The sequence below is a fragment of the Idiotropiscis lumnitzeri genome, chromosome 7 (genome assembly GCF_059441095.1).
Source record: "Idiotropiscis lumnitzeri isolate Australia: NSW breed Sydney's pygmy pipehorse chromosome 7, RoL_Ilum_1.0, whole genome shotgun sequence".
NCBI lineage: Eukaryota > Metazoa > Chordata > Actinopteri > Syngnathiformes > Syngnathidae > Idiotropiscis > Idiotropiscis lumnitzeri.
In genome coordinates, this window is record NC_142397.1 from 5,814,185 (window position 1) to 5,841,524 (window position 27,340).

General features: G+C 40.1%; 3 protein-coding genes across 5 annotated transcripts in view; all 3 read left to right on the forward strand.

Moving 5' to 3' along the window:
* Nucleotides 1–3,548, forward strand: part of p2ry12 (purinergic receptor P2Y12) — a 44,908-nt gene extending 41,360 nt beyond the window's left edge. Inside the window, exon 4 of the mRNA XM_088300013.1 lies at nt 1,297–3,548. Within this exon, the coding sequence (XP_088156139.1) occupies nt 1,297–2,103 (807 nt within the window). The 3' untranslated portion in view covers nt 2,104–3,548. The remainder of the gene's footprint in view (nt 1–1,296) is intronic.
* A 3,139-nt stretch (nt 3,549–6,687) lies between these two features.
* On the forward strand, nt 6,688–12,304 carry p2ry13 (purinergic receptor P2Y13). Of its 2 annotated transcripts, none has more exons than XM_088300014.1 (4): nt 6,688–7,395; nt 7,715–7,906; nt 9,051–9,440; nt 10,439–12,304. In XM_088300014.1, the coding sequence occupies exons 2-4, from the start codon at nt 7,724–7,726 to the stop codon at nt 10,904–10,906; spliced, it is 1,041 nt and encodes a 346-aa protein (XP_088156140.1). In that variant the 5' UTR covers nt 6,688–7,395; nt 7,715–7,723; the 3' UTR covers nt 10,907–12,304. The 2 variants fall into 2 exon arrangements, with proteins under 2 accessions (XP_088156140.1, XP_088156141.1); XM_088300015.1 differs by having other exon boundaries at nt 7,807–7,906.
* A 1,718-nt stretch (nt 12,305–14,022) lies between these two features.
* On the forward strand, nt 14,023–26,603 carry mfsd1 (major facilitator superfamily domain containing 1). Of its 2 annotated transcripts, XM_088301476.1 has the most exons (17): nt 14,023–14,322; nt 14,461–14,513; nt 15,576–15,688; nt 15,812–15,854; nt 15,932–15,999; nt 16,505–16,613; nt 16,713–16,815; nt 17,987–18,085; nt 18,319–18,430; nt 19,474–19,530; nt 20,523–20,679; nt 21,150–21,247; nt 21,328–21,440; nt 21,530–21,577; nt 21,651–21,717; nt 24,281–24,386; nt 24,677–26,603. In XM_088301476.1, the coding sequence occupies exons 1-17, from the start codon at nt 14,148–14,150 to the stop codon at nt 24,734–24,736; spliced, it is 1,581 nt and encodes a 526-aa protein (XP_088157602.1). In that variant the 5' UTR covers nt 14,023–14,147; the 3' UTR covers nt 24,737–26,603. The 2 variants fall into 2 exon arrangements, with proteins under 2 accessions (XP_088157602.1, XP_088157603.1); XM_088301477.1 differs by lacking the exons at nt 24,281–24,386; nt 24,677–26,603 and adding an exon at nt 23,429–24,192 and having other exon boundaries at nt 14,042–14,322.
* The last annotated feature ends 737 nt before the right edge of the window (nt 26,604–27,340 follow it).

The window sequence follows — 27,340 nt, forward strand, 5'->3', positions numbered from 1 at the left end:
ATACATCCTTTAAGTTCATCCAATGAGGCCGGCGTGGCGGAAAAAAAAACAAAAAACAACGAGCACCTTGCAACAACCTCTGGTGCTCCTCCGAGAACGGTACCAAAAATTATGTGCACCCATGACAATACTAATTTATAGATATTCCCATCAAGATAGCTCTACTTTAGGCTGTCACCTCGTAAATGTGTTTTTGACGATAAGCCATCCAGTCCGCTGAATCTAATCCTGTGTATAGACCGAGGCGAGTGAAATGGTCGTAAACGGCCGTCTGACATTTCACATGGGAATACAGTCATCTAAAAGATTCATGGTGCACTTTAAAGCATCAAGTCGGCCGCCAGAAACATTTTTCTCTTTCGTTCTGAACTTCCACACGTTATTTCCCCCTGAACTGCTTTTACTGAGGCGATATCCTTTAAGAAGTCCTTCCGACACCTGAGCAAATGTAAGGAAATCGCAAACAAGAGCTGTGTCAAAAAGGGAGGCCTTGACATTTTAGTGTTCCATCCATTCATTTTCGATAGCGCTTGTCCTCGTTAAGGACATGGGTGAGTTTGAGCCTAGCGCCAGCGAGATCCACCGACTGCCCGCTCCTACGTCATAAACGTGATTCTTTGGTGCGGATAATTAGTTCAAACTATGAATGCTCTGCCTCTCTACTTTTTTGTTGACTGTTTATGCTCTAAAAATTGACCCGAATCGGGCCAAAAAGGGCTCAACCCAACTTTATATTACCCCCAAATAAACGACTGAATGGAATAAATCATCCACAAAATAATTATGTTAATCCACCAAATTCTGGGGGGGGTTGAATTTTGGAGAATTAAGAAGTTGTGACATTGTGCTTCTTAGATATGATTTGAATGAATGAGTTGCTGATTTCCAGAATACAAAATGGTGTTGTCCGCCGGTGACAATCCATCGCTCTGATTGGCTGTTAGCCAGCGAATCAGCGCATAGGGATGGAAGTCGACGATGAGAAAGCTGAATGTTTTTTGTAAATGTGTTTAAATGTTGGCAGTGTACGGTCTTTTATTCGTTCATTTTAATAAGCTATTTTTGTTGTTTGCGTCGCCTTTGTCTTTTTCTTGTTCTGTTTGTAAATGCTTTTCGGTGCTGTGCTTTTGCTTGTGTGAAGCACATTGAGTCGGCCTGTGCTTGAAATGCGCAGTCGAAATGAAGTTGCTTGCCTTGCCTATTCAATGAACGTATGGACGACGATCCACATCACATTTTGTCGGTCGGCCAAAAGGAGGGCTGACCGTTTCCTCTGTGAATTCTGGTTTGCCGCAGGTGTTATCAGACTCCAACATGGCCTCCACTGGCCTGCGAATATTCGTGTGCCGCGTCTCCTCGGTGCTCTTCTACCTCACCATGTACATCAGCATCCTCTTCTTCGGCCTCATCAGTATCGACCGCTGCAGGAAGACCCTGGCGCCGTTCGAGGGCACCAATGCCAAGCGTCTGGCCCGCCGGAAGCTCCTCTCCGCCGGGGTGTGGATCGTCCTCCTGGCGCTCTGCCTCCCAAACGTGATCTTGACCGGTAATACCCCACGGTCGGCGCACTTCAAGTGCAGCGACCTAAAGGGACAGGCTGGGCTTTACTGGCATGAGGTGGTCAACCACGTGTGTCAGGTTATCTTCTGGGGGAACCTCTTGATTGTGATCCTGTGCTACATACTAATCACCAAAGAGTTGTACAAATCCTACTCGCGCACCAAGGCTCAAGGCCCCGTGGGATGCAGGGCTTCGGCCAAGCAGAAGCAGCAAGCCAAAAGGAAGATGAACACCAACGTCTTCCTGGTCCTGGCCGTGTTCTTCGTTTGCTTCGTGCCGTTCCATTTCGCTCGTGTGCCGTACACAATGAGCCAGACGCGCGGTCTCCTTTTCGACTGCCGACTCAAGCTCTTCTTCTTCCAGCTCAAAGAAAGCACTCTCTTCCTGTCGTCCCTTAACTCCCTCCTGGACCCGCTCATCTACTTCTTCCTCTGCAAGTCCTTCAGGACCACCCTGTTCAAGACCCTCAGGCTGCCACCCGGAACCTGCAGCTGGCTGCTTGACACGGGCTCAAACGCTGATTCTAGCAGCACCACCCTTTGAGACACGTCTATGTGCCAATGTTGGGCCGTCTTGGTGACAAGGTCTTCTCTGCAGAAGCAAGGACAACCTACATTTTAAAAGTTGTCCCTTGTTCATTCTTGATCGGCCGTCTATTGTCTTCATTTCGCAGTTTTAGAGTCATAGCTGCACACGTGGATGTTCAATTTGAAATAGCAAGTTGCTCATTTTCACCACACCACGTTACTAAATCAACTAGGTCAGAGTGACTGTCTCCATCAGAAAAAGAGCGCCCTTCGCTTTTGCCTCGATAGCGACAAGATGTGATTAATCAATTACTGTACACACTAATGGAGCTCAAACTATCTATGCATTGATTATTATTACTCCTATCGTTACAGATAACTGCCTAAATATTGTAAATAGTCTTTTTTTGCACTGTGTTGACTGTTCAGCGTTAAAAATTAGATTGAATGTATTTTTTTACGGCCTGCTTTTTATGTACATAAAATGTTGTCTAATTTTTAAGTCACATGTTGACTCTAAATATTTTTTTTTCTATATGACGTTTTTTTTTTTTTAATTGGTATTGAGTCTTTTGGTAGATTGTTGTGAAAAGCACTGTCTGTAAAATTAGGTTGAACCACTAATTGATTTATACTTTTATGAAGAATTAAAATACACTGAACAGGCTAGAAGTGCCTTGACATTATACAGTATACTGAATATAATGTAGGCCACTCTAAATTTTTAAAGTGAACATGTTATATGAAGGAGTACAGAAGTAATAGTTAATGTGAAATGTCATTAAAATGAATTAGAACACGAATAATGCCACCTAGTGGACGAACACAATACACGCACGTTTGTTTGTTTTGTGTTTTTAAACGTTACATTGGTTCCCAAAATTGGTTTTTACAAGGCATCAATTTTATTTTTTATTATCCAGCGTGTGGTCCAAATTACTTACATCTGCTTGAGTGATACTGTGTTGCCATCCAGATTACATTACAGATTATTTGAATGTCACTAGAATTCTATGAGTAGAGATAGGATTTTTTTTATTTACCCCAAAATACAACACACATTAATATACCTAAAGGTGCACTATTTTCCAATCAAAATGAATAATGGAGGAGGAACTTCCTATACATATTTTCCTTTTTTTTTTTGTTGACTTCAAAAATTAGAAGCAAACTCGTCAACCTTTTGCTGGTTTCCTTGCTTGATCATTTTTGTTTGTCTGATTTTAAGAAGCTCTAATCATGCCGGACTGTGTTATTATTGCTATGCTGTAGTTTAATGCAAATACAGAATACAACATTACTAAATACGTTGGTAGATGACTAAAAAGAGTGGAATCATCTTTGTAAACGCAAAATAGTTTCATGCAGCTCTTCTATTTGATCTCATTCGACTGTGTATATGGACCAAATGAATTGATTTGAAATGGCATTGATATGTTATAAGTCTATATTCAGCCCAATAAAAATCCCTGGTTGGTGCATTTTGTCCTTCTTTTTGTGGGAGCGACACAAATTGGACATAAAACCAGATTATAAAATTTCTACTCTGACAGCAGAAATTTTATGATGCTATTGTAAAAGCTTATTGCGCTATATAGTTTTCATTTTGATTTTTTTTATTTTATTTTTATATATTTTTTGCTATCAGATTTACAACATGGAGGGGCGAGGGGTGAAAAATGCACGCACTTTTATTTGACTTCTGTTGTTCCTTTCAGCACCTAGCTAACTTTTAATTGTATAAACAAGACAGTCAATGCATCATTTTTCGAGGTTCAGAAATAATGGGCAGAAGAATAGACTAGAAGCGATTAAATCTACAATCACTGCCTCCTTGTTTTTGGCCTCAAAATTCAAGTGCTACTTGAATATCTGTTATCGATACATCGGGAGCATGTAAATATTACCTGTCATAAAATAGTGGGCAGGCTGTTTAATATTACTCTGGACAACAATAAACCATACGAAGCTACCTAGCCTAGCATTAGCGTAAGCTAGCAACCAATGCTAGCAAATTTACCTTCAAAATTACAGCGGTGAAATGAGATGTAAAACATGACCTTCTGAAGTATTTAATTTCAAATTCTTTTTTTATGGATGGATGTAGTCTTAGAGAGGAGTGGGGCGATGCCCTATTGGCCAAAAGCCGCTATCAAATCTGACGTATATTCTCCAATTGATTTTGCATTTCTATTTGTGATGTAAGATTGAAGAGGCACTTCATTAGGTCAAACTGAATGTGCCAATTTTTTCTCATCACTCTTCTGTTTCGCTCAGTGACATGCACCCATTCATGATGGACAACGAGGTGCTCTAAAGCGACCTTGTAGCCTGAAGCCCTGCTCCACACACGATCAATTTTTTGAACATTTTTAGCAACTATCCTGAAACACGGATGATATATAAAAAAAATTCACATTGCTTTTTAATGCTTTTTTTTATGTCTTGGTTGAGAACCTTTGAAAGTAGCATACCCAATTTATGAACAAATGAACACACAACAGTTATTTTGGCGGTGGGGGTCACCTCAACACAGCCTCAGCATGATACGAGTGATGAGCAAAGATGTTGCTCAGTCAAGTTTCCTGTTGTTTCCTGTAAGGCTTCTTTCTTTTATTAGAAGTTAAGGAGAAGAAGTCTTATTGTTGTTTTAATGGCTGGGAGAAAAAAAAGAGAAAACCATGAATGAATTTTAGTAAGTTTTGTTTATTTTTGCACACATTCTGGATTTTTTCGTAGCGTAAATGGAGTTTCTCAATCAAGCGTGCCCCAGTGCATGTGAGTCAGCTGCGGGGTTATTAAAATGTCATGTTTGGAATGACCAAGGTTATCCCAGGGCCGTTTATTTTTCACATATGTTGTAACTTGAGCGAGTCTCATTTAAGTGCAACTGCAAAAAGAATACACACTTACGCATGCGCTAAATGTGCCGTTTGAGGATTGCGCAAATAGTGAGTTTTCCCTCCTCACGTTTTGCTGAAACGCCATCGGAGGCTTTCTGCATAACAATATAACCGCTTTCACCCTATGTTCAACCCTAACTTTGGCTTAAAAGACGATTTTTAAGACCAAGCCTTGGCTTGAAAACATAAATGAAAATTGGAACTCGGGCAAAAAAAAAAAACTAATTTGAAAACCAAACTTCTTACTTTGAAACCTTAACCCTAATCAAAAGACAAACATTTGCTTAGAACCCTATTTGAAACGTCAATCTGGAATTGAAACCCTATCATCGGCATCAATCACTTATACTTTGAAACACTAATCAATGATCATGAATTGCGTGCAAGAGTTTCACTTAGAGCTGGCCGGAAACCCTCAATTGAAACTCCAAAAATGTTTTGAAACCCTAACCCAGGCTTGAAACTCAACTTTGAAATCCTTAACCCTGCATAAAACTGTCTTCAAATTTGTGACCTAAGCACAAATTTTATACCATTTTGACGTGTCTATAATATTTATCCTGGTTTACAACCCTAATTTGAAATCCTAACGCTGCCTTGAAACCATACACAATTGCCATTGGAACCTAATTTGAAACGGTAATTCTTGTTTGAAAGGCAAATCCGTGTCTTGAAGAGTTCATGAGGATGTGTGAGAATTTAAGAAATTAATTCATAATGAAGTGGTTGGCAGCTTGCTAACCCCCCCCCACACCACTCCCTTCTGTTTCTGTGAGGCTGCGCACATTGTAAAGCACTTTATAATATCCAATGGAGCTGTATAAATGCACTCGGGTTTATTCAGTGAATGGTGTTAGGTCTCCCATGGTGCCAGTAAAAAAATAAATAAAAGGTAACATTTTTTATATTAATTTTTTTCTTTTTATATAATATTTTTGCTTGTTTTTTCTTTTCTTTTTATTCAGACAAAGTTCTTAGTTTGTGGAATGAAATTAAGCGGCGGCGCATATGTTTGTCTGAGGCTAATTTAGCAGCAAGCTTGACATTAGTTATTCAGCAGTGAACGCACACGAGCGGCTATCGCTTGACACGTGACTGCACTTGTGGACGAGGCACTGCACACTGTGGTAAACATCAACACAAAGATGACTAATTTCTGTTCGTAATGCCAGAAATGTGGTTTGAAAGATCGACAAGGTTGACAAATCCAGTGCCCTAAAAGGTGTCTTCGGCAGTAGGCGGGGTACACCTTGAACTGGTTGCCAGCCAATCGCAGGGCACGCAGAGACGAACAACCACCCGCGCTCCGCACTCATACCGAGGGGCAATTTAGAGTGTTCAATCAGCCTGCCATGCATGTTTTTTGGAATGTGGGAGGAACCCAAATACCCGGAGAAATCCCACGCAGACCCGGGGAGAACATGCAAACTCCACACAGGAAGGCCGGAGCCATCGTGCTAACCAGTCGGCTGCCGCGCCGGCCTATGGAATTATAGTGCCTCATAATCCATACTGTAACGTGTTTATCGAAATAGATATTTTTAATAATTTCCTCTCACACTTTACCGCTGGTTCAAGTAGCAAACTACAGAGTTGATTCATGGCTCCCCGGGGGCCGCTTTTCAACAGCAGCATTTCTTCTACCAGTTGCTCTTTTCCCAGCTGCTGTCACTCCTGGTCCTGATCCAACAAGCGAAGCCACACAGGAAATTATGCTTGTCATGCGCTCCCAAAAAAAAAAAAAAATGCTTGTTTTATTTATAGAAGGGTGGACAAGGGAGAAAAACTCCATCAAGTATTGTTATGTCCGGTTGCATTCGGAACCACATCACATATACGTCAAGACGCATTTGGTGAGCATTCGAACCCACAAGCATCATTTTTGCTTTTGACTGCATCGTCTCATGAGAAAAGAGAAGTGCGCTGGTTAAGGGGGTGGGCAGGAGCGTACAACTGGTCCTCGGGCAAAGGGTCCCCCCTGGAACGAGGCCCTTGGTGTTTGTCCGTTGACTGGCATGCACGAGCGGCAACCTCTCGGGGAACAATCGGGGCAGGAAGTGAGCAAGGAAAGTCTCTTTCACTCACAGGAAGCCTGGCAAAGTCGTCGGGGGCGGACACAGTAGCTCCAGAGACAACACACACAAACAGACACACACACACACACACACACACAAAATCTTCATGACAGGAGCATTTCGACCGAAGAACTAAAGTAACACCAATAGATGCTCAATTGGGTTTCCTTCGTTTGGCCAACTTCCTGTGGATGAGAGAGGAGAAAGCGGAATCGGATATTTCACGACTTCCTTCTTCTGAAATATTGTGTATTTTCTGCTCTCATCATTGCTTTATATCTTCTTCTTTTTTTCCACGCTTCACAGTCACATAGACCAGAAGGACACAAGGTAAGAGTGACTTTTAACTAAATTTTCAGTCATTTCATTTTTCCAAAAGATGACATTATTTTGGCAAAGTCACAAAAGTAACTAACTCTTTTAAAAGTTAGCGTTTGATATGATGAAGCAGCATGTGGTTCTTGATCCATGGCTTGTATGGTAAACAATTAGATGTTACAACCAAGATCCGAAGACCTCGTAAACTGCATTCCATCCACTTCTAACGTCTTCCTTGCGTCGATGTCACCATTCAGCATTATTTTTTTACAATTTTTTACAATTTTAGAACTGTAAACACAGCATAGTCATCCAACCTTGTCATCTCTAGAAAACCAAAATGAACGCCTCGCTAGCCAATGGTTCCGTCAATTGTGTCCGGGATATCAGCGTGACCTCGGTGGTGTTCCCCTGCCTGTACAGCATCCTCTTCATATTTGGCCTGCTGCTCAATTCTATCGCGGCGTGGATCTTCTTCAGCATCCCCAGCAAGTCCACATTTATGGTCTTTCTAAAGAATGTGGTGAGTAGCTTTTATATCAGAATTTCGAGTAAATGAACACATGCCGAACATTAGCCATGACGTTTGCTAGCCGGAGGTTGAGCTGCCGTGTGTTTGTTTGTCGAGTAAGCTTGAGTGGCAGGCAGTTCCACTTCCTGACTATCAGTATCCCTTTCGTGTTTTTATGGCTTTGGTCAGCATTGGCACAAATATTTATTCATATCCCGTGGTATGGTAGAACATTTGCCTCACAGTAAACGCTTCCGTTTTTGAGCCACTGCTTGGTCATACCTGTGAGGCATTTTAATGTTCTCCTTGTGCGTATTGGTGACGAAAAACTTTCCACAGACAATGTAAGGCTTCTTAATTTATTAAATATAGCGTATTGGCTGCACAAGGTAACTCAATGTGCTTCACAGAGTTACAAAACATTTAAAGTCAAAAGAATGTAATTTGATTCTTTTTTTGATAAAAAATAATGTTTAAATAACAGATGAATTTAATGAAAGTAGGGATGTAAAAAGTAGTTTACTTTGGACTAATGTAAAAATGATCTTAATCATTGTATTTACACGTATTCACACTTGGGACTACTTTTATTTTTTTAACCTGGATTTAAAAGAATTTAAACTTAGAGCTGCTTTCATTTATGATGACATCTTACCCCATTTGCATTTTGCTTTGAATTCTGAGTTAATCGACCCGAGTCTGCTGACTTTAGAACCGCACTAGGTTAATTTCCGTGAGCTTTCCTTGACCGTATCCAGTACCTGAGACATTTTGTGATTTGAGCCCCAGGTGTAAACACGAGTGTGAATGGTTGTTTGTCTATGTGTGCTTTGTGGTTGCCTGGCGACCAGTCCAACGTGTACCTCGTCTCTCACCTTAAGTCCGCTTGGATAAACCTCAGCTCATAGGATATATGTAATTGGTAAAAAAATGGATGGTTGGCGGGACGGTTGACAGATAGATGAATGTACGTTTGGATGTTAAGATAATTATATGAATAAATGAATGATAGAAGTATGAGTGATTTGTAATGGATGTTTGGAAAGGTGATCGATGGATCGGTTGATGGGCGAATGGATTGTTCGATGCACGGATGGATGGAGGGCTAGCTGGTTCTATGTATATCTAACCAAACCATGTCATTTTAAAACAACAGGTGGTGGCTGACTTGTTAATGACGTTGACCATCCCCCTGAGGGTCCTCAGCGACGCCGGCGTGGGTGCGGGACGGCTGCGGGCCTTCCACTGTCGTTACTCGGCCGTTCTCTTCTACATCACCATGTACATCAGCATCATCTTGCTGGGCCTCATCAGCCTGGACCGCTACCTGAAGATAGTCCGGCCCTTCGGCAAGGGCGCCCTGCAGCGGGTCTGGGTCGGCCAGGTTCTGAGTGTCGCTGTGTGGGTGGTCATGTTGTCGTTAGCGCTGCCCAATGTGATTCTAAGCGACCAGCCGCCAGGCTACTCTAACGGACGAGTGAAGTGCACCTCGATGAAGAGCCAGGCTGGCCTGGCTTGGCATGAAGGATTCAACTTCTTCTGTCAGGTAACCAAGATTGGAAGAATTCTTAAATAATTCATTTGGTATCCCTTTAGCCATCCCATTATGATGTCTTGAAAATTCTGCTTTTACATGGATTATAATAGTCAGTTTTCTGGACTATGTCGGAAAGTAAGGCCCAAACTGAAATGGCTGACTTTTGCTGTGTTACATTTTTACGCGAACAAGCTGCTTCTTTAGAGAGTTTTCTAGTTAGACAGTTAGTTAGCTTACTTTTTGTTGCTCCATTTAGCTTTTTGCCGTTTTCTCATCATTGAATGAGGCATGGGCCAAATAGAACTCCGTGCATGTGCATTAGCATGGTGATAAATATTCAATTAAATTATTAATTTAGTTAGTATCTATTATACAGTATCTAGCTAGTCACTTTCCACAACAACTCCCAAGGAGTTACTTTTTTCCTATATTTTGAACCATGCGGCTAAATTCAAAGGTGCGGCTTGTCTGTGGATTTTTCTTTCACCGGTACGCTAAATAAATCTCCATTGTTTTTCTCATGGGCCTGTTCTGTTTTAATTAGCAGAGTTGTTGCCGTGTTAAAGGGTGATGTTTTAACAATTTGTTTATGTACCTTTATGCGCATTTACAGTACAAAATCGTCCTGTACATGCAGTCAACAACTCATTTTTCTCAACATAGAAATCTGCGGCTTATATCCTGGTGCGGCTTGTATATCTTTTGGGGGGGGGGGGGAGTTGCTGCTGCTTATATTCAGTTGCACCGGAAAATGTACTATTCATTTGGTGTTCAGGTATTGCCATTCATAATGCAGAGGTTCACACCACTCAATACCTCATTCATAATTGACTTGTAATTCAATGGCGACCAGTCCATAGTGTACTCCAGCTTTTGCTCAAAGTCATTGCGGGAAAACCTCAACTCCCGTTGTGATCGTGAACAGGATGTGCTGTAGGCTATACTGAAAGATCAACGTGTGCATTTGTATCATGCTCACGCTTTTTTTTTTTTATGTTTCCCTGCAGGTGATCTTCTGGGGAACTCTGGCACTGATGGTGTTCTGCTACACATTCATTAGCAAGAAGGTATATGCGTCATACAAAGCCTCAAAGAGCAGCTCTCAGGAAGCCACCCGCAAAACCAAAGCCAAAGTCTTTGTGGTGGTTGCCGTCTTCGTCGTCTGCTTCGCTCCCTTCCACTTTGCGCGGGTTCCCTACACACTGACGCAGACCCGCAACACCATCAGCCAGTGTCGGGCCAAGAACGGGCTCTTCATCGCCAAAGAGACCACGCTGTGGCTGTCGGCCACCAACGTGTGTCTTGACCCGCTCATTTACGTGTTCCTGTGCAGCGTGTTCAGGAAGAGACTCACGGCCACGCTCAGACGAAAGCCCCTCCCCAAGGGAGACTCCCCCTCTGCCACGACCACGCAGCTGGAGATGTCGCAAATGGCAAACAACAACAGAGTGGTGGACATTGGCCCACCAAAATAACACACCGGAACTATTGAATATTTCCAATATGTACATATGTCTAATAGTCTGGATCTAATTAGATAAAAACTGCAAGGAAAATGGCAAGAAATTTTAAAAATGCTAATGTGCGTTAATATACGTTAATATGGATGTCCAGTTCTGATAAAACTGCCACTACGGAAACAACCATCTTCCGGGGCAGCATTCTTGACAAGCTTTTAGTTTAATTTATGTGATGTATAAACCACGAGCTCCTTGCTGACTTTACAAAGGATTTTTTTTTTTTTTTACAGACAGGGCTGTGTTAGCAGAACCGCATTATAGAAAACTGACTTTTTCAACGCTTGTCTCGCCAGACGTGGTTCTCAAGACTAGTGCCAGTCCACCTACCAACTCTTAAATTATGCAAAGTAATTTTTCAACATGTCAGGACACGAATGCTGAAGTAAGCCTTTCGGATTTTGGCCCTTTTGTGACATCGTAGACATCAAGTTTCCCCGCTCGTAACCTGGTAGCAAGCTAGGTGAACCACTATTATGTCACGAGACAGAAGAAACCTCCGCAGTGTTGATGGATGCACACGATAGCGTTAGCTTTAGCACGTGAACGTTACGTATGAGTATATCACAACTTTAGGTACGACCACATTCATGTTGGTACAGCTAATAAGTGACTCATTTGCATGAGATGTGACCAAGTGATTTCAACACAACTGTTAAGAGAGGGTTGAAAGTGTGCTGTAATTCTTGAACCTTTGGGTATTTTAACCGAAGTATGTCGCATTTTTATGAAAGACACCTAAAACAACTATTTTGATTTGTGGGCAAAAATAGCAAAATATGTCTCCTTTAAATCTCAGCAATTTTTCTTTGTTAATCAACATGGGCTGAATGGACAAAAGATGCTGCAAACATGGTTGCAGCAGATCATGACATTGCAAGTGACCATGCAGTTCCTGTCACATGACACGAGATTTGCCAAGTCATTGGACGCATGATGTCAAGCTTACTCAATGTCCTTGTCAACTTCCTGATCTCTAATCTCCTTGAACCGACACTTTCCCTTCTGTAAACTCAAAAGGAAAAACATTTAGTCAGCACTTATATGTAAACACTCAGTGCTTACAGCTGAGAAAATTGCAACATGTTTTTTTTTTTTTTCATGATTTTCGCAGGGTTACAAAAAACAGGCTTTCCACGAAACTGTGAGGATAGCATAACTCCAAAACTGCTTAGAATTTAATGGTTTGGAAGTATTCGCCCTTCCAGGACACATACCAATTTGCCCAATTTCAATATTTTCCCGCCATTCATATATTCATCATATTTACCATCCCAATATTTTGCATGGGTGGTCCCTACGATTGTCCTTGAAGATATCATGTTAGTTAACTCAATTGTAACACACACACACACGCACACACACACACACACAAGCGCTCCCTTGCCGATATTTTCTTCAGACATTTATGGGGTCTATCACGTATTGAAAATTGGTTCAGCTGGGTCGAAATTATTACTTAGTAATGTACCACACTTATGGCAATTTTTTTGCTAATTTATATGATGGCTATGAAAAGCACTTTGTTACAGCTCCAGCTGTTGTGAAATGCGCTATATAAATGAAATTACATTGTGTGATATTCTGTCATCACGTAACCCGGTTTCTTAGTGCCCAAACACGAGAACAACTTTCATGTTACTGCTTTCAGTTGCACATGCAGAGGTGATGGAACAATTTGTGGTCAAGTGACTTTTCTTTATGTAGACGAGCAGCCTCCATGATGAGGTGTCTGTGCCCCCTGACTGCCAACCACCAAAACCAAATTTCCACAGCTGAAACAGATGCATGTCTTGCACAAGTTTGCCGCTCCATCAACAGGGTGACCTTAATCAAACACTCACAGTGTTAAACTACTGAGCCAAAAAATGCACACATAAAATGCTTAATCAGACAATAGAAGCAGTCAGCACCTGAGCACGGAGAGAGAGGACAGAAAAAAGTAAAGTACACTGGCTTTTTTTCCCTTTCCCACACCACTTCATCACAATTTTTAGGACATTTATAAAATACATGTGGAAGGATGAACATTACCATTCACGTGATTTACAATCACGCCTGCTTGTAGATTTGATTAATGTAATAATGAATTATGATCTTCCGCCATCCCACCGCGTATTGGCTTGACTGCAGAGGCTGATATTTGGTCAGGAAATTAACGAGCTATTCGCCGCGGCCGGAGCCGCAGTTACTGGCGCCAGAAGAAAGGCCGTTTGTCACCCACCGATTAAATCCTCTGACAGCCGCGACGATGAGTTATGAGAAATTCTAAATGACATTCATGGAAATTAAATCAACTCTGTTCGATAGTGTTGCTTGGTACCACATGCACGGACGCAGGTCGGGGTCAGGGAAGAGTCAAGACAGGTAGGGAAGTGGTAGAGTACTTGCCGCATCCACGTTGCCGGCTGCTTGCTTATTGAACTGAAGCTGTATTAAGCAATGTCGCAGTTCAGTGGTTCTTCAATTAGAGTTCCTAGTAGTTCGAGTGACCTAACTTGTGATCTGTAAAATATTTGCAGAAAATGATAAGTTATGTTGTATCATATAAAAAAGTTCAAAACTATTTGCATACTAAACCAATTATTTCTGTATCTTAGCTTTGGGCCAATGAACTCGATCATGGCAGTCGTTTTGAAAGTATAGTCAAAAAAATTCATGGCTGAGCTTCAGAACAAACGTGAGCTGTGATTGGTCGTTTACTGAGACCTAGGTAACTGTGATGTCATTTTTAGATGACGGAATTGAAAAAATGGCCACGCCGTGAGATGGCTAAAAACGGGTGTATTTTGCTGCTTCACTCATATTCGACAAACACAATATTAATCTAAATACCATGTTTAGACTAGTGACGGTGCATAGAACATTTATTACCAAATATTTCTGGGTTGACTTAACCTTTAAGTTTAAAACATTAGACTTATTAAGACACTTGTTTAATTGTATTTTTCAATTTTCATTCTTTGTTCCTCTTATGAAAAACTCTACTTACATATATTTATATTTTTATCAATGTAAACGTATTTCATATTTAACAATTAGTAGTCTGTAGTCAGCGTTACTATCCAAATCTATCCCGCCACCACTTCCTTGTTCCAGACCATCTCGAGTCGTCACGTGACTAACATGTGCTAGATCACGTGACGGGCTGCCTGCCTCTTCTTCACTTCCGTCAACTTTTCCTCGGCGGATCCCAAACATGGCGGACGACGAGGAGGTCCGAACCCTGCTGGCGTCGGAAGCCGGACAAGATGACTCTGTGTCCGGTGTAGAGCATAGCGGCCGTGCTGGCACAACGCTGCCAGCCATCTGCGACCCGGCGCACGTCTTACACCGAGTCGTTGTCCTGGTTTTTATGTGTTTTCTCGGATTTGGTAAGTACCAAAGGCGCCAACGTGGAATGTAGGAGTTAATTTGAAAATGTTGTTTACCTAAAATAATCTTCAGCTTCATCCAAACTAGTCTCACGTGAACTATTCAACATGTGTGCTTGTGGTGTTATTTGAATCCAGGTAGCTACTTCTGTTATGATAACCCTGCTTCTCTTCAGACTGAAGTCCTACAGGTAAAATCTCCTATTTTTGTTGTATGTAAAATGAAAATAACACAGCTGTTTTCCTGCATTTAAAACACACGCCCCAGTAAACCATGTTTGAAGAATAACCACAGCAATGTGACCATATAGTAAAAATCTATAATTCCACTCTGTTTAAATGTTTCACTAAGACTGGGTATGGCCTTAAAATAAAATCTCATCAACCCCCCCAGCTTCATCTCACAGTAAAAACGGTTTTCTGAATTGAAATCCCCCCTGCCCCCATACAGAACAAGCACATGACAATGACATGATTCAAAACGAGTTTTACTTTTGGTTCCGTTTTTTTCCTCTGGGATTTCCTTTCATTTTTAACATTCATCAACTGCCACAGAAATAATAGAATAATTGTAAATATTTTTTTCTTGACACATATCAATACGTGTCCCGTTGTCAAAGTGCAATATCTTAAAATGATTTTGAATGAGCTATCACTTAGAATCCAAGCCTCATCAAATGATCATAAAATGAGTCATCACACTGTATGGGAGCAAGTCTATACTATGTTTGTCATCAAAGAGTGGCAAATGATAAAAAAAAAAAGCCCACACACCCTTGTTCATGGCTGTTTTTGTGACATAAGAATAATGAGTCCAAGACACGTCATTTAAATTCCCTTTCCACCTATTGTGACCTATAACCTAAATCAATTTATCTTTTCAATTGAGGAAGTAAAAATAAACAACTGAGATCATGTGTTGCGTTTGCACCAATGATAATTTTTCAATTTATGGTCAAAAAGTTCAACCTTTGCTTTATTGGACCATAACATACTGACACTGGCTGTATTTTATTTAAGTAACCCGTAGTGACTTCTTGTTTGCAGCTATGTTGTTGATGCAAGCAGTGCAGATCAGTGAAGATGTTTTGATGCCGCGTAAAATAAGTGTTTAATTATTATGAACTCAAAGTCATTGATGAAATCAATTAGAATCACAGCACGACTATTTGCGTGTATTTCAATTGTGTGTGATTATGGTTTGTCAAAATGCATAAAAAACCCCAAAAACAATTAACTTGTGTTTTGTGAAGGATTTGAACCTGAACACGGCCAAGTTCATGCAGCTGTATGCCTGGTACTCGTGGCCCAATGTTATTCTCTGCTTCTTTGGTGGATTCCTCATTGACAGAGTCTTTGGCATTAGGTAATCATCATTTAATAAGTTGTGTTTTTTTTGCTCATGACTGCTGATTGTGTAAAAAAAAAATACTAAAGAAGCAAAACATACCTTGTACTGAACTTGAATTTTATGTTTTTTCCTTTTTAGGCTGGGAACCATCATCTTTTCCTTGTTTGTGTGTGTTGGACAGGTAAGTTATTTTTGTTATTATTATTATGACGAAAACTTAATTTAACCTGATTTAATGTTTTCTTTTTGTCCATGCAGCTCATATTTGCCACTGGAGCTTTGGTAAATCATTTTTGGTTGATGGAAATTGGACGTTTTATATTTGGGTGAGCAAATGTTACTTTTTGTACTAATATCCAACATGTGGAAAATAAAACCTAAAAAAAAACCCTATACTTTTCTTTCCAAACAAAAAAAAAGAAAGTTGTGTGCAGTAAATTTGAGTTGAATCGTGATGTAAGCCCACTTTTTTGTGCATTTAAACACATTTTTAAAGTTCAAATCCTGCATAATGTTACAGTGCCGTACAATGATGAGTACACTTTTCAGGTTTAAAACTGCCGCTTTTTTTTTTTTTAATGAACAGTGAGGCCTACCATGTTGCTGTATTTCAATGTTAGGCGAAATGGCACTGCGCAGTTTTTTTTTTAGGTGGTGCTTTGTTGGCGAACCACTGCATCAGAACACTATACTGTACTTGGTCCAAATTTAGACATTAATTCAGGCAACTTTTTTTCTTAAAAGGCCAACTTTATACTTTTGATTTGGCTTTTAAATGCTGTCCAAGTGGATTTAATGTCCTTTTTTTTAATGGTATGTTGTTGTGGCTAGAATTGGCGGGGAGTCCCTGGCTGTGGCCCAGAACACGTATGCAGTCAACTGGTTTAAAGGGAAGGAGCTCAACCTGGTGTTTGGTCTTCAGCTGAGCATGGCTCGCTTGGTAAAACAAACCAACAAAAAAAAAACCCCCACTTCTGCTCAACTTGGGTTCAGAAGCCTCTCGTGAATGCGTGATCGCATAAACTCTCGTGCTCCGCAGGGCAGCACGGTGAACATGAACATCATGGGCTGGGTGTACAGCAAAGTGGCTCTCCTGGTCGGCAGTCCCGGTTACATCACGCTCGGCTGCTCGCTCATGATAGGTAAAGTAGCAAAGTGAAATGTAACAACATTCAGGCTTGGGTTACGTTTTCCGAGAGTTCCTCGAGCCTTCTGCGGTCGCATCTTGAAATCTCAGCTAACAGACGAGAAGGAGAACTGAAAGTGCAACAGGTTGCTTTGTGTGAATGGCAGCAGTCAGAGGAAGCGTCACTTCTACTTCTTTTTAACACATCAGCTTTTAGAAACAAGTGTGTCAAGGAAATTCAGACTTTCTCAGCAACTTTGCCAATTTTGTGGTTTATTGTTTGGATTTGGTGACGTTAACTCTTGTGGTGAAAATACAAGCTATTTGCGCATTATTTAGCAGTAGTCGTATTTAATAGTGTGTTCGTGCATGCGTGCATCTTGCCATTCATGTGTTTGCGGGTGTCTATGTATGTACATTACATTATCAAGTCTCAATTTAAATAATCTGCGTTATCCTTTCTCTCCTTTGACACTCTTTGTCATAAATTTAACGTGATAAACACTTTGATCAATCAAAACCTGCTTGCAATGGTCAAATTTCCGAATTTCCATGTTCACATGCGCCCAAATAGTTTTGATGCAAGGCAATTACATACAATACGGACCCAATGATTCTTTGTAAATTGATGGTGGACAAATGTTGTTTCTGTTGCCATCTAGCGGCTGATGTATGAAACACTCTTATCTACCATTTTTGCTTTGATCTCAAGATAAGAAAATGGCTAAGTGACTGCTCATATCTTGAAAAACTCCGAAATTAAGACTCTGACACGGATTTCTCTTACTTGTTCTATACTCATTCACTACCAGCCGAGTAAAAAAAAAAAAAAGGATATTTGACGTCTTAAGCCGTCAATGGCATTAAATGAGTGAATAAGCGATTGTATTTCGTAACATGTCCTCTTCATGCGCCATATATACAGATCTGCACAATATTTGACATGTGTAATTCAATGGCTCTATGATGAAGTGCTACCTCAACTAGTAAAAATAAGGTTGATGCCTTTCCTGTCTTTATGGGAACTCTTTTTTCTTTTTTTTTGCATTTTTAACCTTTGGTTGAAGTCATCTATTAATATCAGTGCTCCTGAAATGTGCTAAATGAAATTCAGCTTCAAATCTTTTCAATCAACATTTGCACCAATTACCATAGTGGAGGAGTTTAATCCTATTTTCTCTTCTCAGCTGCTGTAACCTGCATTTTCTCGCTAATCTGCGCGCTGGTGCTGGCTTTCCTCGACAAAAGAGCGGAGAAAATCCTCCAGAAGGAGCAGGGGAAAAGTGGTAAAGCATTCTGATTATGTCTTGTTCATGCTTCGTTTTCACCCCCAGTGCCAACAGCTTTACACAACCAGTAGTTATTTCGCTGTCCACTTTTAGTTAAAATATCACTGATGGAAATTAATATGCGCTGACAACACCCCCCCCCCCCTGAAAAAAAATACAGTTGTAACTCAGTTATGTCTTTTTTTTTAATTAGTTTCTGCTTCAATGCATGTTTGTATCTCGACTGTCAGGTGAGGTAATTCAACTGACTGATGTGAAAGACTTCCCCTTGCCTCTGTGGATCATCTTCATCATTTGCGTCAGCTACTATGTGGCCATCTTCCCTTTTATTGGACTGGGACAGTGAGTATTGCACAAGCGCCTCATCCAGGAATCACATCAAAGTTTTAATACGTGTGTGTGTGTTTTTTGTGTGTGTGTTTATCTTCTAATTGTTTTTTAAAGTCAGTGCGGTTGCAAATTAATGATCCCCGGATTTGTGAATGTCAAACTAGGCCGTTCTATACTTTGGCAAATAACAAATCGGCACACATAACATAACTTGTGCTTTTCGATATAAGTTTGTACTTTATTATCAGCAGGTGAATGCATATGACAATGTAATAATTAATTGAATAACTCAAGCAAGTGGTTTACAATTAAGGTTGACACAAAAATCAACTAATATGCGCCATTCTAAATAAGACACTACAAAATAGAAAGCATGTCCAAAGTTTGGGATTACCGTAATCCACACCTAAAAAATAAAATAAAGTGCAGTGTGTCTACTGCAAAGTTGATCTGATTTCCACTCCTCTCTGGCGAATAGCAGAGCTGGGAGCTTGTCTGAGGAGAAATGTGCTGCTGAATTTTGAACGAGACCATTTTTATCTCTCATTAGAGTTCTTATTAAGTTTACAGATGCTGTAACAATGCATATAATTTACAATAATAGTTTCTTATGGGGAGCACGGAGCATCGTCGGCATCTGCTGAAAACATTTATTGTCCTTGAGTGAATGAAGGAGGGAATTCAACTCCTAAACAAGACGTCATTATGTTTGAAGGGCACGTAAGGCGTAAAATAGAGTCTCGTTAGATGAGCGCAATGGCCACGTCTGCTTGAAGTTTGAAAGGCGCAACGCCGCATTCTTACCAAGCCACAGAGGAGTGGAGGCGAGGTTCCGAAATGCAACGTGGTTTTGAAAATGGCTCGGCGAGTTGACAAATCAACGGAAGTCGTCACAACCGGAAAGACGCTCTCAAATCACTTAACGACTGAAAGGGCTTCTGCGCTCCACGGCGCATTTGTCGTGCGAATGGTCGCCAAAATGACGGATGCCAGAGGGAAAGCTGTTTAAGTGTAAGTGCTGAGCTAGGGCGTCATCTTGCCTCCTTTTTCTCCAGGGTCTTCTTCATCGAGAAGTTTGACTTTTCCCCGGCTGAAGCGAGAGCTGTCAACAGGTGATTTGCATCAGATGGACTTAATGGCTGCTCAGGCAATGTTTTATGACCCAATAGTTCATTTGCAAGCACAATTTTATTATGTCCGTCGTTTAAATATTTTTTTTTCCATTTGCATTGTGTATAAAAAAAAAATATACATAGCCCCAAATACCACTTTTTGTGACCACCATATATAACAGGGTGTGCACACTTCTGCATTATCTCAGTCGTTTATTTTTACCTCCCCTCATGAAAACTTCTCTTTTTTTTCCAATTGAGTTCTCCAAGTCAGCGGTCACATTAATGGTTTGACATTTTTCATTTTTTTTCTTAACACCTATATTAGAATTAGAATGAGAAATCCCTTTATTGTCATTGTACTCAAGTGTGCAACGAGATTAGAGAGCTCCCCTCTCCAGTGCAATACAACAATAATACAGACAAATATATAAATTAGATAAATAAGAGAGTGAAGCTCATTTGTTTACTTTTATTGTGATTTTTTTTGTTGTTGTTGACAGCTTATCTTATTTTAAAAACCAATTCCACGCAGTTTTCTTTCTTGTTCAGGCTTACTTTTAAATGGCTTATTTTTCTACAGCTATTTTTAAATTAAAAAATGTCTTTTTTTTTTTTTCTTTTCTTTTTTTTTTTTTACCCTTTGTCGCCTTGCTAATTACTTTTCGAGTTCTTGTTTTTATTATAGTTGCCTCACTTCACTATGTATCATTCCTGTCTAAACAATTCAACGTGTTTAATTCATTCACTGCTAGCTACTTTTAAGTAAATTTATTTTTGGGCTTCTATACCCATCAACGGCAGTGAGTGAGTTAATGTGCCTTTTCTGGAAATGACTTTTTTTCGGGATTTAGATTGGCTGAAGGATCTCAAAGAAATTCTGACCACATATAGCATGACATTCCTGCGAGTGCAATTTTATTTATTTATTTTAAATGAGTAATTTTTTTCATCGTGTAACCCATCTCCATTTGCTTTTCTGACTCCTTCAGTATCGTTTACATCATCTCTGCGCCAGCATCACCCGTTTTGGGCTTTGTGGTGGACAAGACGGGAAGGAACGTGATTTGGGTGATGTGCGCCGTGTGCACCACGCTCGCCTCTCACATGATGCTGGCCTTCACCTTCTGGAACCCCTGGATTGGCATGGTAACCTGTGAAATTCTGTTTCCCACGCTAATGCTGTAATTCATGTCGTAATGGACAGACAGAAAATTAATTAGATTTGTTTTTTTGTTTTTTTTACAGTGAAATCTTGACTCACCTTTCTGCCTTCCCAATAATATATATTTGATTTTTTTAAGTTTTATACAGTGCTTACCAAAGCATTGACAGACCTTCTTTCATAAGGGAAGTGAAGTTCAGTAAAGAGCAATTATGCCATCAAGACTATAAATTACACTGTGTAAGAGCGAGTGTAGAAAAAGCAAACGGAAGTGCGCTTTCATGTGGCTGAAAAGTGAACTGCAGCTGTAAGTGCCGCACTCATGCGCGCACGAACTTGGCATCATTTTATAATACATTAAGCAAGTATTGACACTATATGAAAAAAAAAATAGTTTAACTGAACAAAAAAAATGGACAGAACCACACAAATCTCACATCTTTGTGTTTTCCAGTCACTGCTGGGGTTGTCCTACTCCCTGTTGGCATGCGCGCTTTGGCCCATGGTGGCCTTCGTGGTACCTGAGCACCAGCTTGGAACAGCCTATGGCTTGTACGACTCCTTCGACATATTTTCCTTCTAATGAACTGTTGCTGATTGTCTTTCACTGATGGTAATGTTCCTCCCTGTAGCATGCAGTCAGTCCAAAATCTGGGATTAGCTCTCATTGCCATGGCAGCAGGAGCTATCCTCGACACCAAAGGATACCTGTTTCTGCAAGTCTTTTTCTGCTCCTGCATCTGCAGTCAGTCTCTTCTATCTCAACATTTTTGTTTCCCATGATTAACAGTTTTTAGATTTATTTTTCCATATTTATGCTCTCTTGTCTTGCAGTTGCATTGGTGGCGGTGGTGATGCTTTATTTAGTGGATTATCTAAGAGGTAAGCGAATATTTGAGCCGTGCTTGGTGAAGCACGGCCTTAATCTCGTCCCTCTTGTCTCTTCTCCCTCCAGGAGGAGATTTGAACCGGTCAGCTGCAGCCAGAGCCAAACTCCTGAAAGAAGCCACTTCAGATGCTGAGTGAGTAGCAGCCGCTCCTCACCCGCTGCCGTCGCTTTTCCGCCCACTCTCAGGCGTCTTAGAAACGTAATGAACAACCCACTCGTCTAATCAAGTGGCACACATATTTTGTGGCTCTTCTGAGAGTTGCTGTGCAGATTTTACCCTGAGCTGAATCGACTATTTGGTCTACTGGCATGTCTACCCTCACGAGCCACTTCATTAGGTACACCCGTGCAATGAGATTTAATCCGCGATGTGCAGAAGATCACATGACCAAGCTCGGAAACAACAGGTTCTTGTAGCTGTCTCGATAGCAAAATAACGGTGTGATGACGTGATTGTTTGAAGATAAACTGCCGTACATAATATTTAAAAAATTGTTGGTTAATGGTCAGTGTTTTGGGACAAAAGTTAAATGCATCCATATCATTTAATTATACAAATTTGATATGATTCTGACTACCAAACAGAAGTGAGAGTCTAGAATTCCGAAAGATAAGCAATACAAGAAGCCGGTTTAGGAATGAGGCTTGCCCATGAATTGAGCGATGAGCCTAGCAAGTTTAGGAATAAGAGTGCTTAGCCTAGCAACACGACGCGCATCTAGGATAGCTAAAGGTTAGCCTAATAATGCAACAGCCGAGTTTAATAATGTTAAATAACTAAATAGCCCAACTGTATTAGAGGCTAATTTTGGAACGGGGACGTATAGTTAAAGATGAGGTTAGCAATAACCTACATCATTTTAAAAATACTAAAAATTAGCGAAGCAATTCACGAGGCTATTGTTAAATGCTAATTATTGTTTAAAGGGGGCTAGTTTTTGGAACGATAACAGTTAGCCAAGTTCTTTGTGAGGCTTTTGTTACATGTTAAATTAAATGAAATCTTACAAATATAATAGGATAGTTTTTGAGTCTTAATTGTATTTCCCGAAATAGTGACTCATTTTTTGTAAGAAAAACAGGTATTAAGTATAATTTTCTCAAAGGTTAATTGCCGAGCGTATTTGGACTTCTGCGTACCAAAAGCAGCACGTACACAAAACATAAATACACAGAGGTGTGGAGACATATAACATGTTGCAAATGATGTTCTTGCGGATTATTGACGCACTTTGTTTCTTTTTTGGCCATTGGCAATTCGTTAAATTCTGACCTGATGTTCTGGGCTGACTCATTATTATTACAAATACCGGCTTTGCCTCGAATAAGGACAGCGTGGATGTTGGTGTATATTGCCGTTGAAGGAAGCCAAGGATGCTCTCTTTTGTGGTTTCACTCTTTGCTGAAATGCACTATTTTCATTCGTTCGAACGAGATTACTGTGATAATTAAGGTTAATCCTGTTGTTCTGGTCCAAAAAAAAAAAAAATAAATCATTCAAGCAATTTGTTTAAATGACTACAAAGCCCCATTGAGAGTTACATGCGAAGAAAATTGATCAGATTGGAAGGGTTGACTCAAAACCAACATTAAATTCATGTTGTTAACGGGATTTTTTTTTTTTTTTTTTACACAAACATTTTGATTTCATTTAATCTCTAGAAGTCAACTGCGCTGTGATGTTCGAATTTTCCACAGGGTAAAGTAAACTCTCGTCATTTCCCTTTTTTAAAATGAGACAATTAGACTAAAGGCAATGTTAGACATGATCGACACACGTCACATCTGTTTCTTTTTGTCGCCTTGGACTAATGTGTCTCCATGTTGTAATTGCTATTTTCCAGATGATGATGATGATGATGATGATGAGGGATCGCATACGGTCCTGGGCGTACAGAGGCAGCAGGCCGCACCGTCCACCCCTCAGCTGTCAGTCATGGGCCGTGGGGGGCAGGACTGCGGGACTTGTGACGCTGCCCAGTACCATCAACTGAGTATCTGGATCTAACATCTGATTTTTACATTTTTTTTACATGTTTCTTCTGTTTAAGAAGAAATTGAACATTTTAAAGCCTTTGGAGAGGTGCCTCGCAAACCAAGATACCTAATTACCTTATTGTCATGTGGAGAGTCATTTTTTTGTAAAGTGCATTTTAATACTATGCTGTCTTTTGTATATATCATTTATGAAAGAAAAAAATCTTGGATTCTCTCCAAGGGACCAGACGGACTTGATATTTTAATCATACGCACTATGAAAATGGTAATGGTGGCTGCTTTAAAAGGGCATTGCTCTTTAATTGAAGTCTTACTCGTCATGTAATTACTTTATCTGCTCCTCACTGGTTTGGGGATTCATTAGTAAAATTTTTGCATTCATAACCACTCAATTATATTTTGTATTTTTGAAGATTTATTCATGTCCTTTTGAAGACACTTTATTCAATAAGTTTTATGCATTGAGCTAAATGAAAGAAATGACTTGCTCGTGTGAAAATGATTGCTGCACTACAACTTCTACAAACCACTTGAACAATCATCAGTTTTTTTTTTTTTTTTTTTGTTTAACCATGCACAGTTTTTGAATAAAAATGTTTTTGAAAAAACACAGACAGATTTGATGTTATTCTCCACGGGGATTGAGTAAAGTTGTGTTTGTGGTGCCTCTGAAAATCTTAACTGTGTTGTTGGTGTAGGAACACGCGGCGACCCAGTCAGCTGACAGAAGGCGACGTTGCTCGACTGTCGTCCATGACTGCATTTGGATTGCGCAACCCTTATCTCTCCAAGCTTGCAGCACAGGTATCATGCACGCGATCGATAATCATAATAATCTATTAATTTGACAATCCATGAGTCATCGTTACACCTGTAATTTATGCAATATGTTTACATCTTGAGAGGTGTATTTGTAAAAAAAAAAATGCTCAATCGACTTGAGTAATTCATTAAACCTATAATGTGCTAGTTCAGGTGTTGATGGCGAGCCAGAAGGATTGATTTTAATGCCCTGCTGATGTATTTGTTTATCCATCACCACCTCCTCGGTTCCAAATGAGGTCTTCTCCCTGCTCTTTACTCTCTGCTCTCAGCTGCCAGGCCACTGCTCCAGCCATCTGTCATCACTTGCCCACAGGAGCGTTCTGAAGTGATGCCCTTCATTTGGCCGTCGTCTGCACTCCTCTGGCACCATAGCGATGCATCGACTCCAGACAAGTATGCAATGACAAGAAGAAAACGGGAGAACGAGAGAGTGTGTTTAACACCTTCGGAACTTGTAGACGTCACTTTTGTACTTCTAAGCCACTTTCAACCTTCACACGGGTGATCGTTTTTCGGGCTGTGTGGGACGGGTATTTTTCTTTCCCTGCCCTTGCTTGGTTTCACTGAATTTGCGCTAAAAAAAAATGTATGTATTATCACAATCACACAACCAGCGCAACATCACAGAATACAGTTAGGCTCCGAGGGGTGCGTCGAGGCAAACGGGACCGTCAAAATTCAACGACAGAAGGCACCAACTCCAAATTGTTTTGTTTATTTATTTCAATTCACAGCCTTATGTAGTCTCCAAGCGCTTCGGGCTACTCGGCTCATTTGCCACTTTTTACAGTCCTTGCAATTGTTTTATAAGATGTGTTAGATTACTCCGATGTCCTAGATACGGTGAATCAGACCCGTTGAGTAAAACTAAAACCTGCAAAATAAAGAGTTATTCCCGCACTCATCAGAAATGGGTGCCAGGAAGAATCAATTGCTCTCCTTAAGGAATGATCTACACTAATGTAACCTTCAAGATTAAGTATTGGACACCGAAGCCGCATTCACACTAAAAGTTAAACCAACTTTTCGTTATTGATACTTCCTCAAAGTTTCCTGTTCAAGTGAGGATCCCCAACGGCCTCAAAGTTCCTGCAGTGCAATGCACCTTTTTTTCCAGGGCCATTTAAAAGTGTTCCAAATTGTACTTTTAATGGTACCTCAAGAGTACCAAGACCCCAAAGAGACAGAATCATGGTCACTTATTTTTTGGTGTGATTGCTACTGCTGCTTCGGAACAAAATAAAATCATTGGAGGTCAAAGGTTTTTTATTTTATTTTTATTTTTTTAATAGACCATTAAAACGGTTTCCATGACAGTTATAGAACTATTAGTGCTAAAACCACTTTTTTTTGTCTGTGTGTGATTCCCCCCCAAATAAATTGGATTGACACTATTATAGAGGCTAAATCATGAGCAATTAAAATGTTGCGCGTTTGGTTTGAGTGAGTCGGATAATGTGACAGCATGGTTCTGTTCCCGAGCTGTACAAGTCGAGCCTCCGAAAGTGTTTTTCTCACCCGCAATACCATGTCCTTAAAATAGTACCCCAAGTGACACAATGAGCGCACGCGCTAACCTACACTGAAGGTGATGGAGTCGTTCTCATGGGCGGGTGGTGGGGTTAATTGTCCTGAGTCAAACGCATGTTTCCTGTAATTAAGTGGAACCTCAGACGTTGAGACTTTCAATTCGCTGAGCATTTAAAGCACATCTATGCAAATACCAATCTTAAAGAACCAGAGATTAAAAAAAAAAAATCAATGAGTCAAAGGTCCATTTTAGGATCCAACCAAAATTGATTTTTCTTTTTTTAGGCTGACGCCAATTTTGGCAGAAAAAAAAAAAAACTGATTAATCGGCCGATCTTAAATGCATAAAATAACACTCCACACTTTTGAGAGGGCGTGTGCTGGTGTGTTTCTGAGAATGAATAGCCTCGTAAAGGTTGCAAGTATTTTCCTCTATTTTTCCCTCATGAGACCCGGCCCACAATTTACAAGGAGCAGCGCATTAATCTGTTTGCAATATAGACAAAAAGGTAATCAGCAAAATGTTGCTTTTTACTTGGACGTGATCCGACTTGTATTATTAGTGTCTTGAGCAAAATTTTGTATATTTGTGCATTTTATTTCATGAAATCCTGACTGTGGATGGTATGACAAACAATGACTTCTCAGTTACACGGAGGGTTGTGCGCATGTGTAAGTCAGAATGCCAGGCCAGACTTTTTTTTTTTTTAATAAATATCAATAAAGAACGATGTTAATTTAGCGACATTTGCATTGTTAACATATTCTATATTTTATTACGTAAAACAAAGTGTGGTACTTTCAACGAAAATACTGTACGTTAATTTTCACAAATTAACATCACCTAGAAACTCTTAATAATGCATTCTGGTGCAACAAGTAATAACTAACAAGGCACTTAAAGTGTCAGTGTGTGTTGCTACTCACATTATCATTGACGCACACTGCCGAACGTAATTTATAATGCTGTATGCATTCCAATTTAGTCGCACGCTCTCTAGTTCCTGCCATGTGACTAAACACAACTAGGTGACAAGTTTGCTCTGCAAAACACCTTCCTATTCCCTCTCTCAGCGTCTTCAAGGGGTGAGTAATTTGACTTTATTTTACTTTTACTACTTCATTTTCTTCACACAGGCATTTAGGAATATTAAAAAAAAAAAACCCTTTCTCTAAAATCTCATGTTTGAAAATCTACATTTACCGTTACTTTAAATAAATAAGGCAGATATATTCACTTCTCAATAAATTTTAACTTAAGAGAAAAGTCATCTTTTGAGGTTTAAGTCAAGTATTTGATGAGCTAAGTTACCGCTCAAGAAATTAGAATATTAAAGATCGCTGTCTTAAATCACAACTGAGTTTTGTTTTTTGAACAGAAATGCTGAAATACAATTTTCATC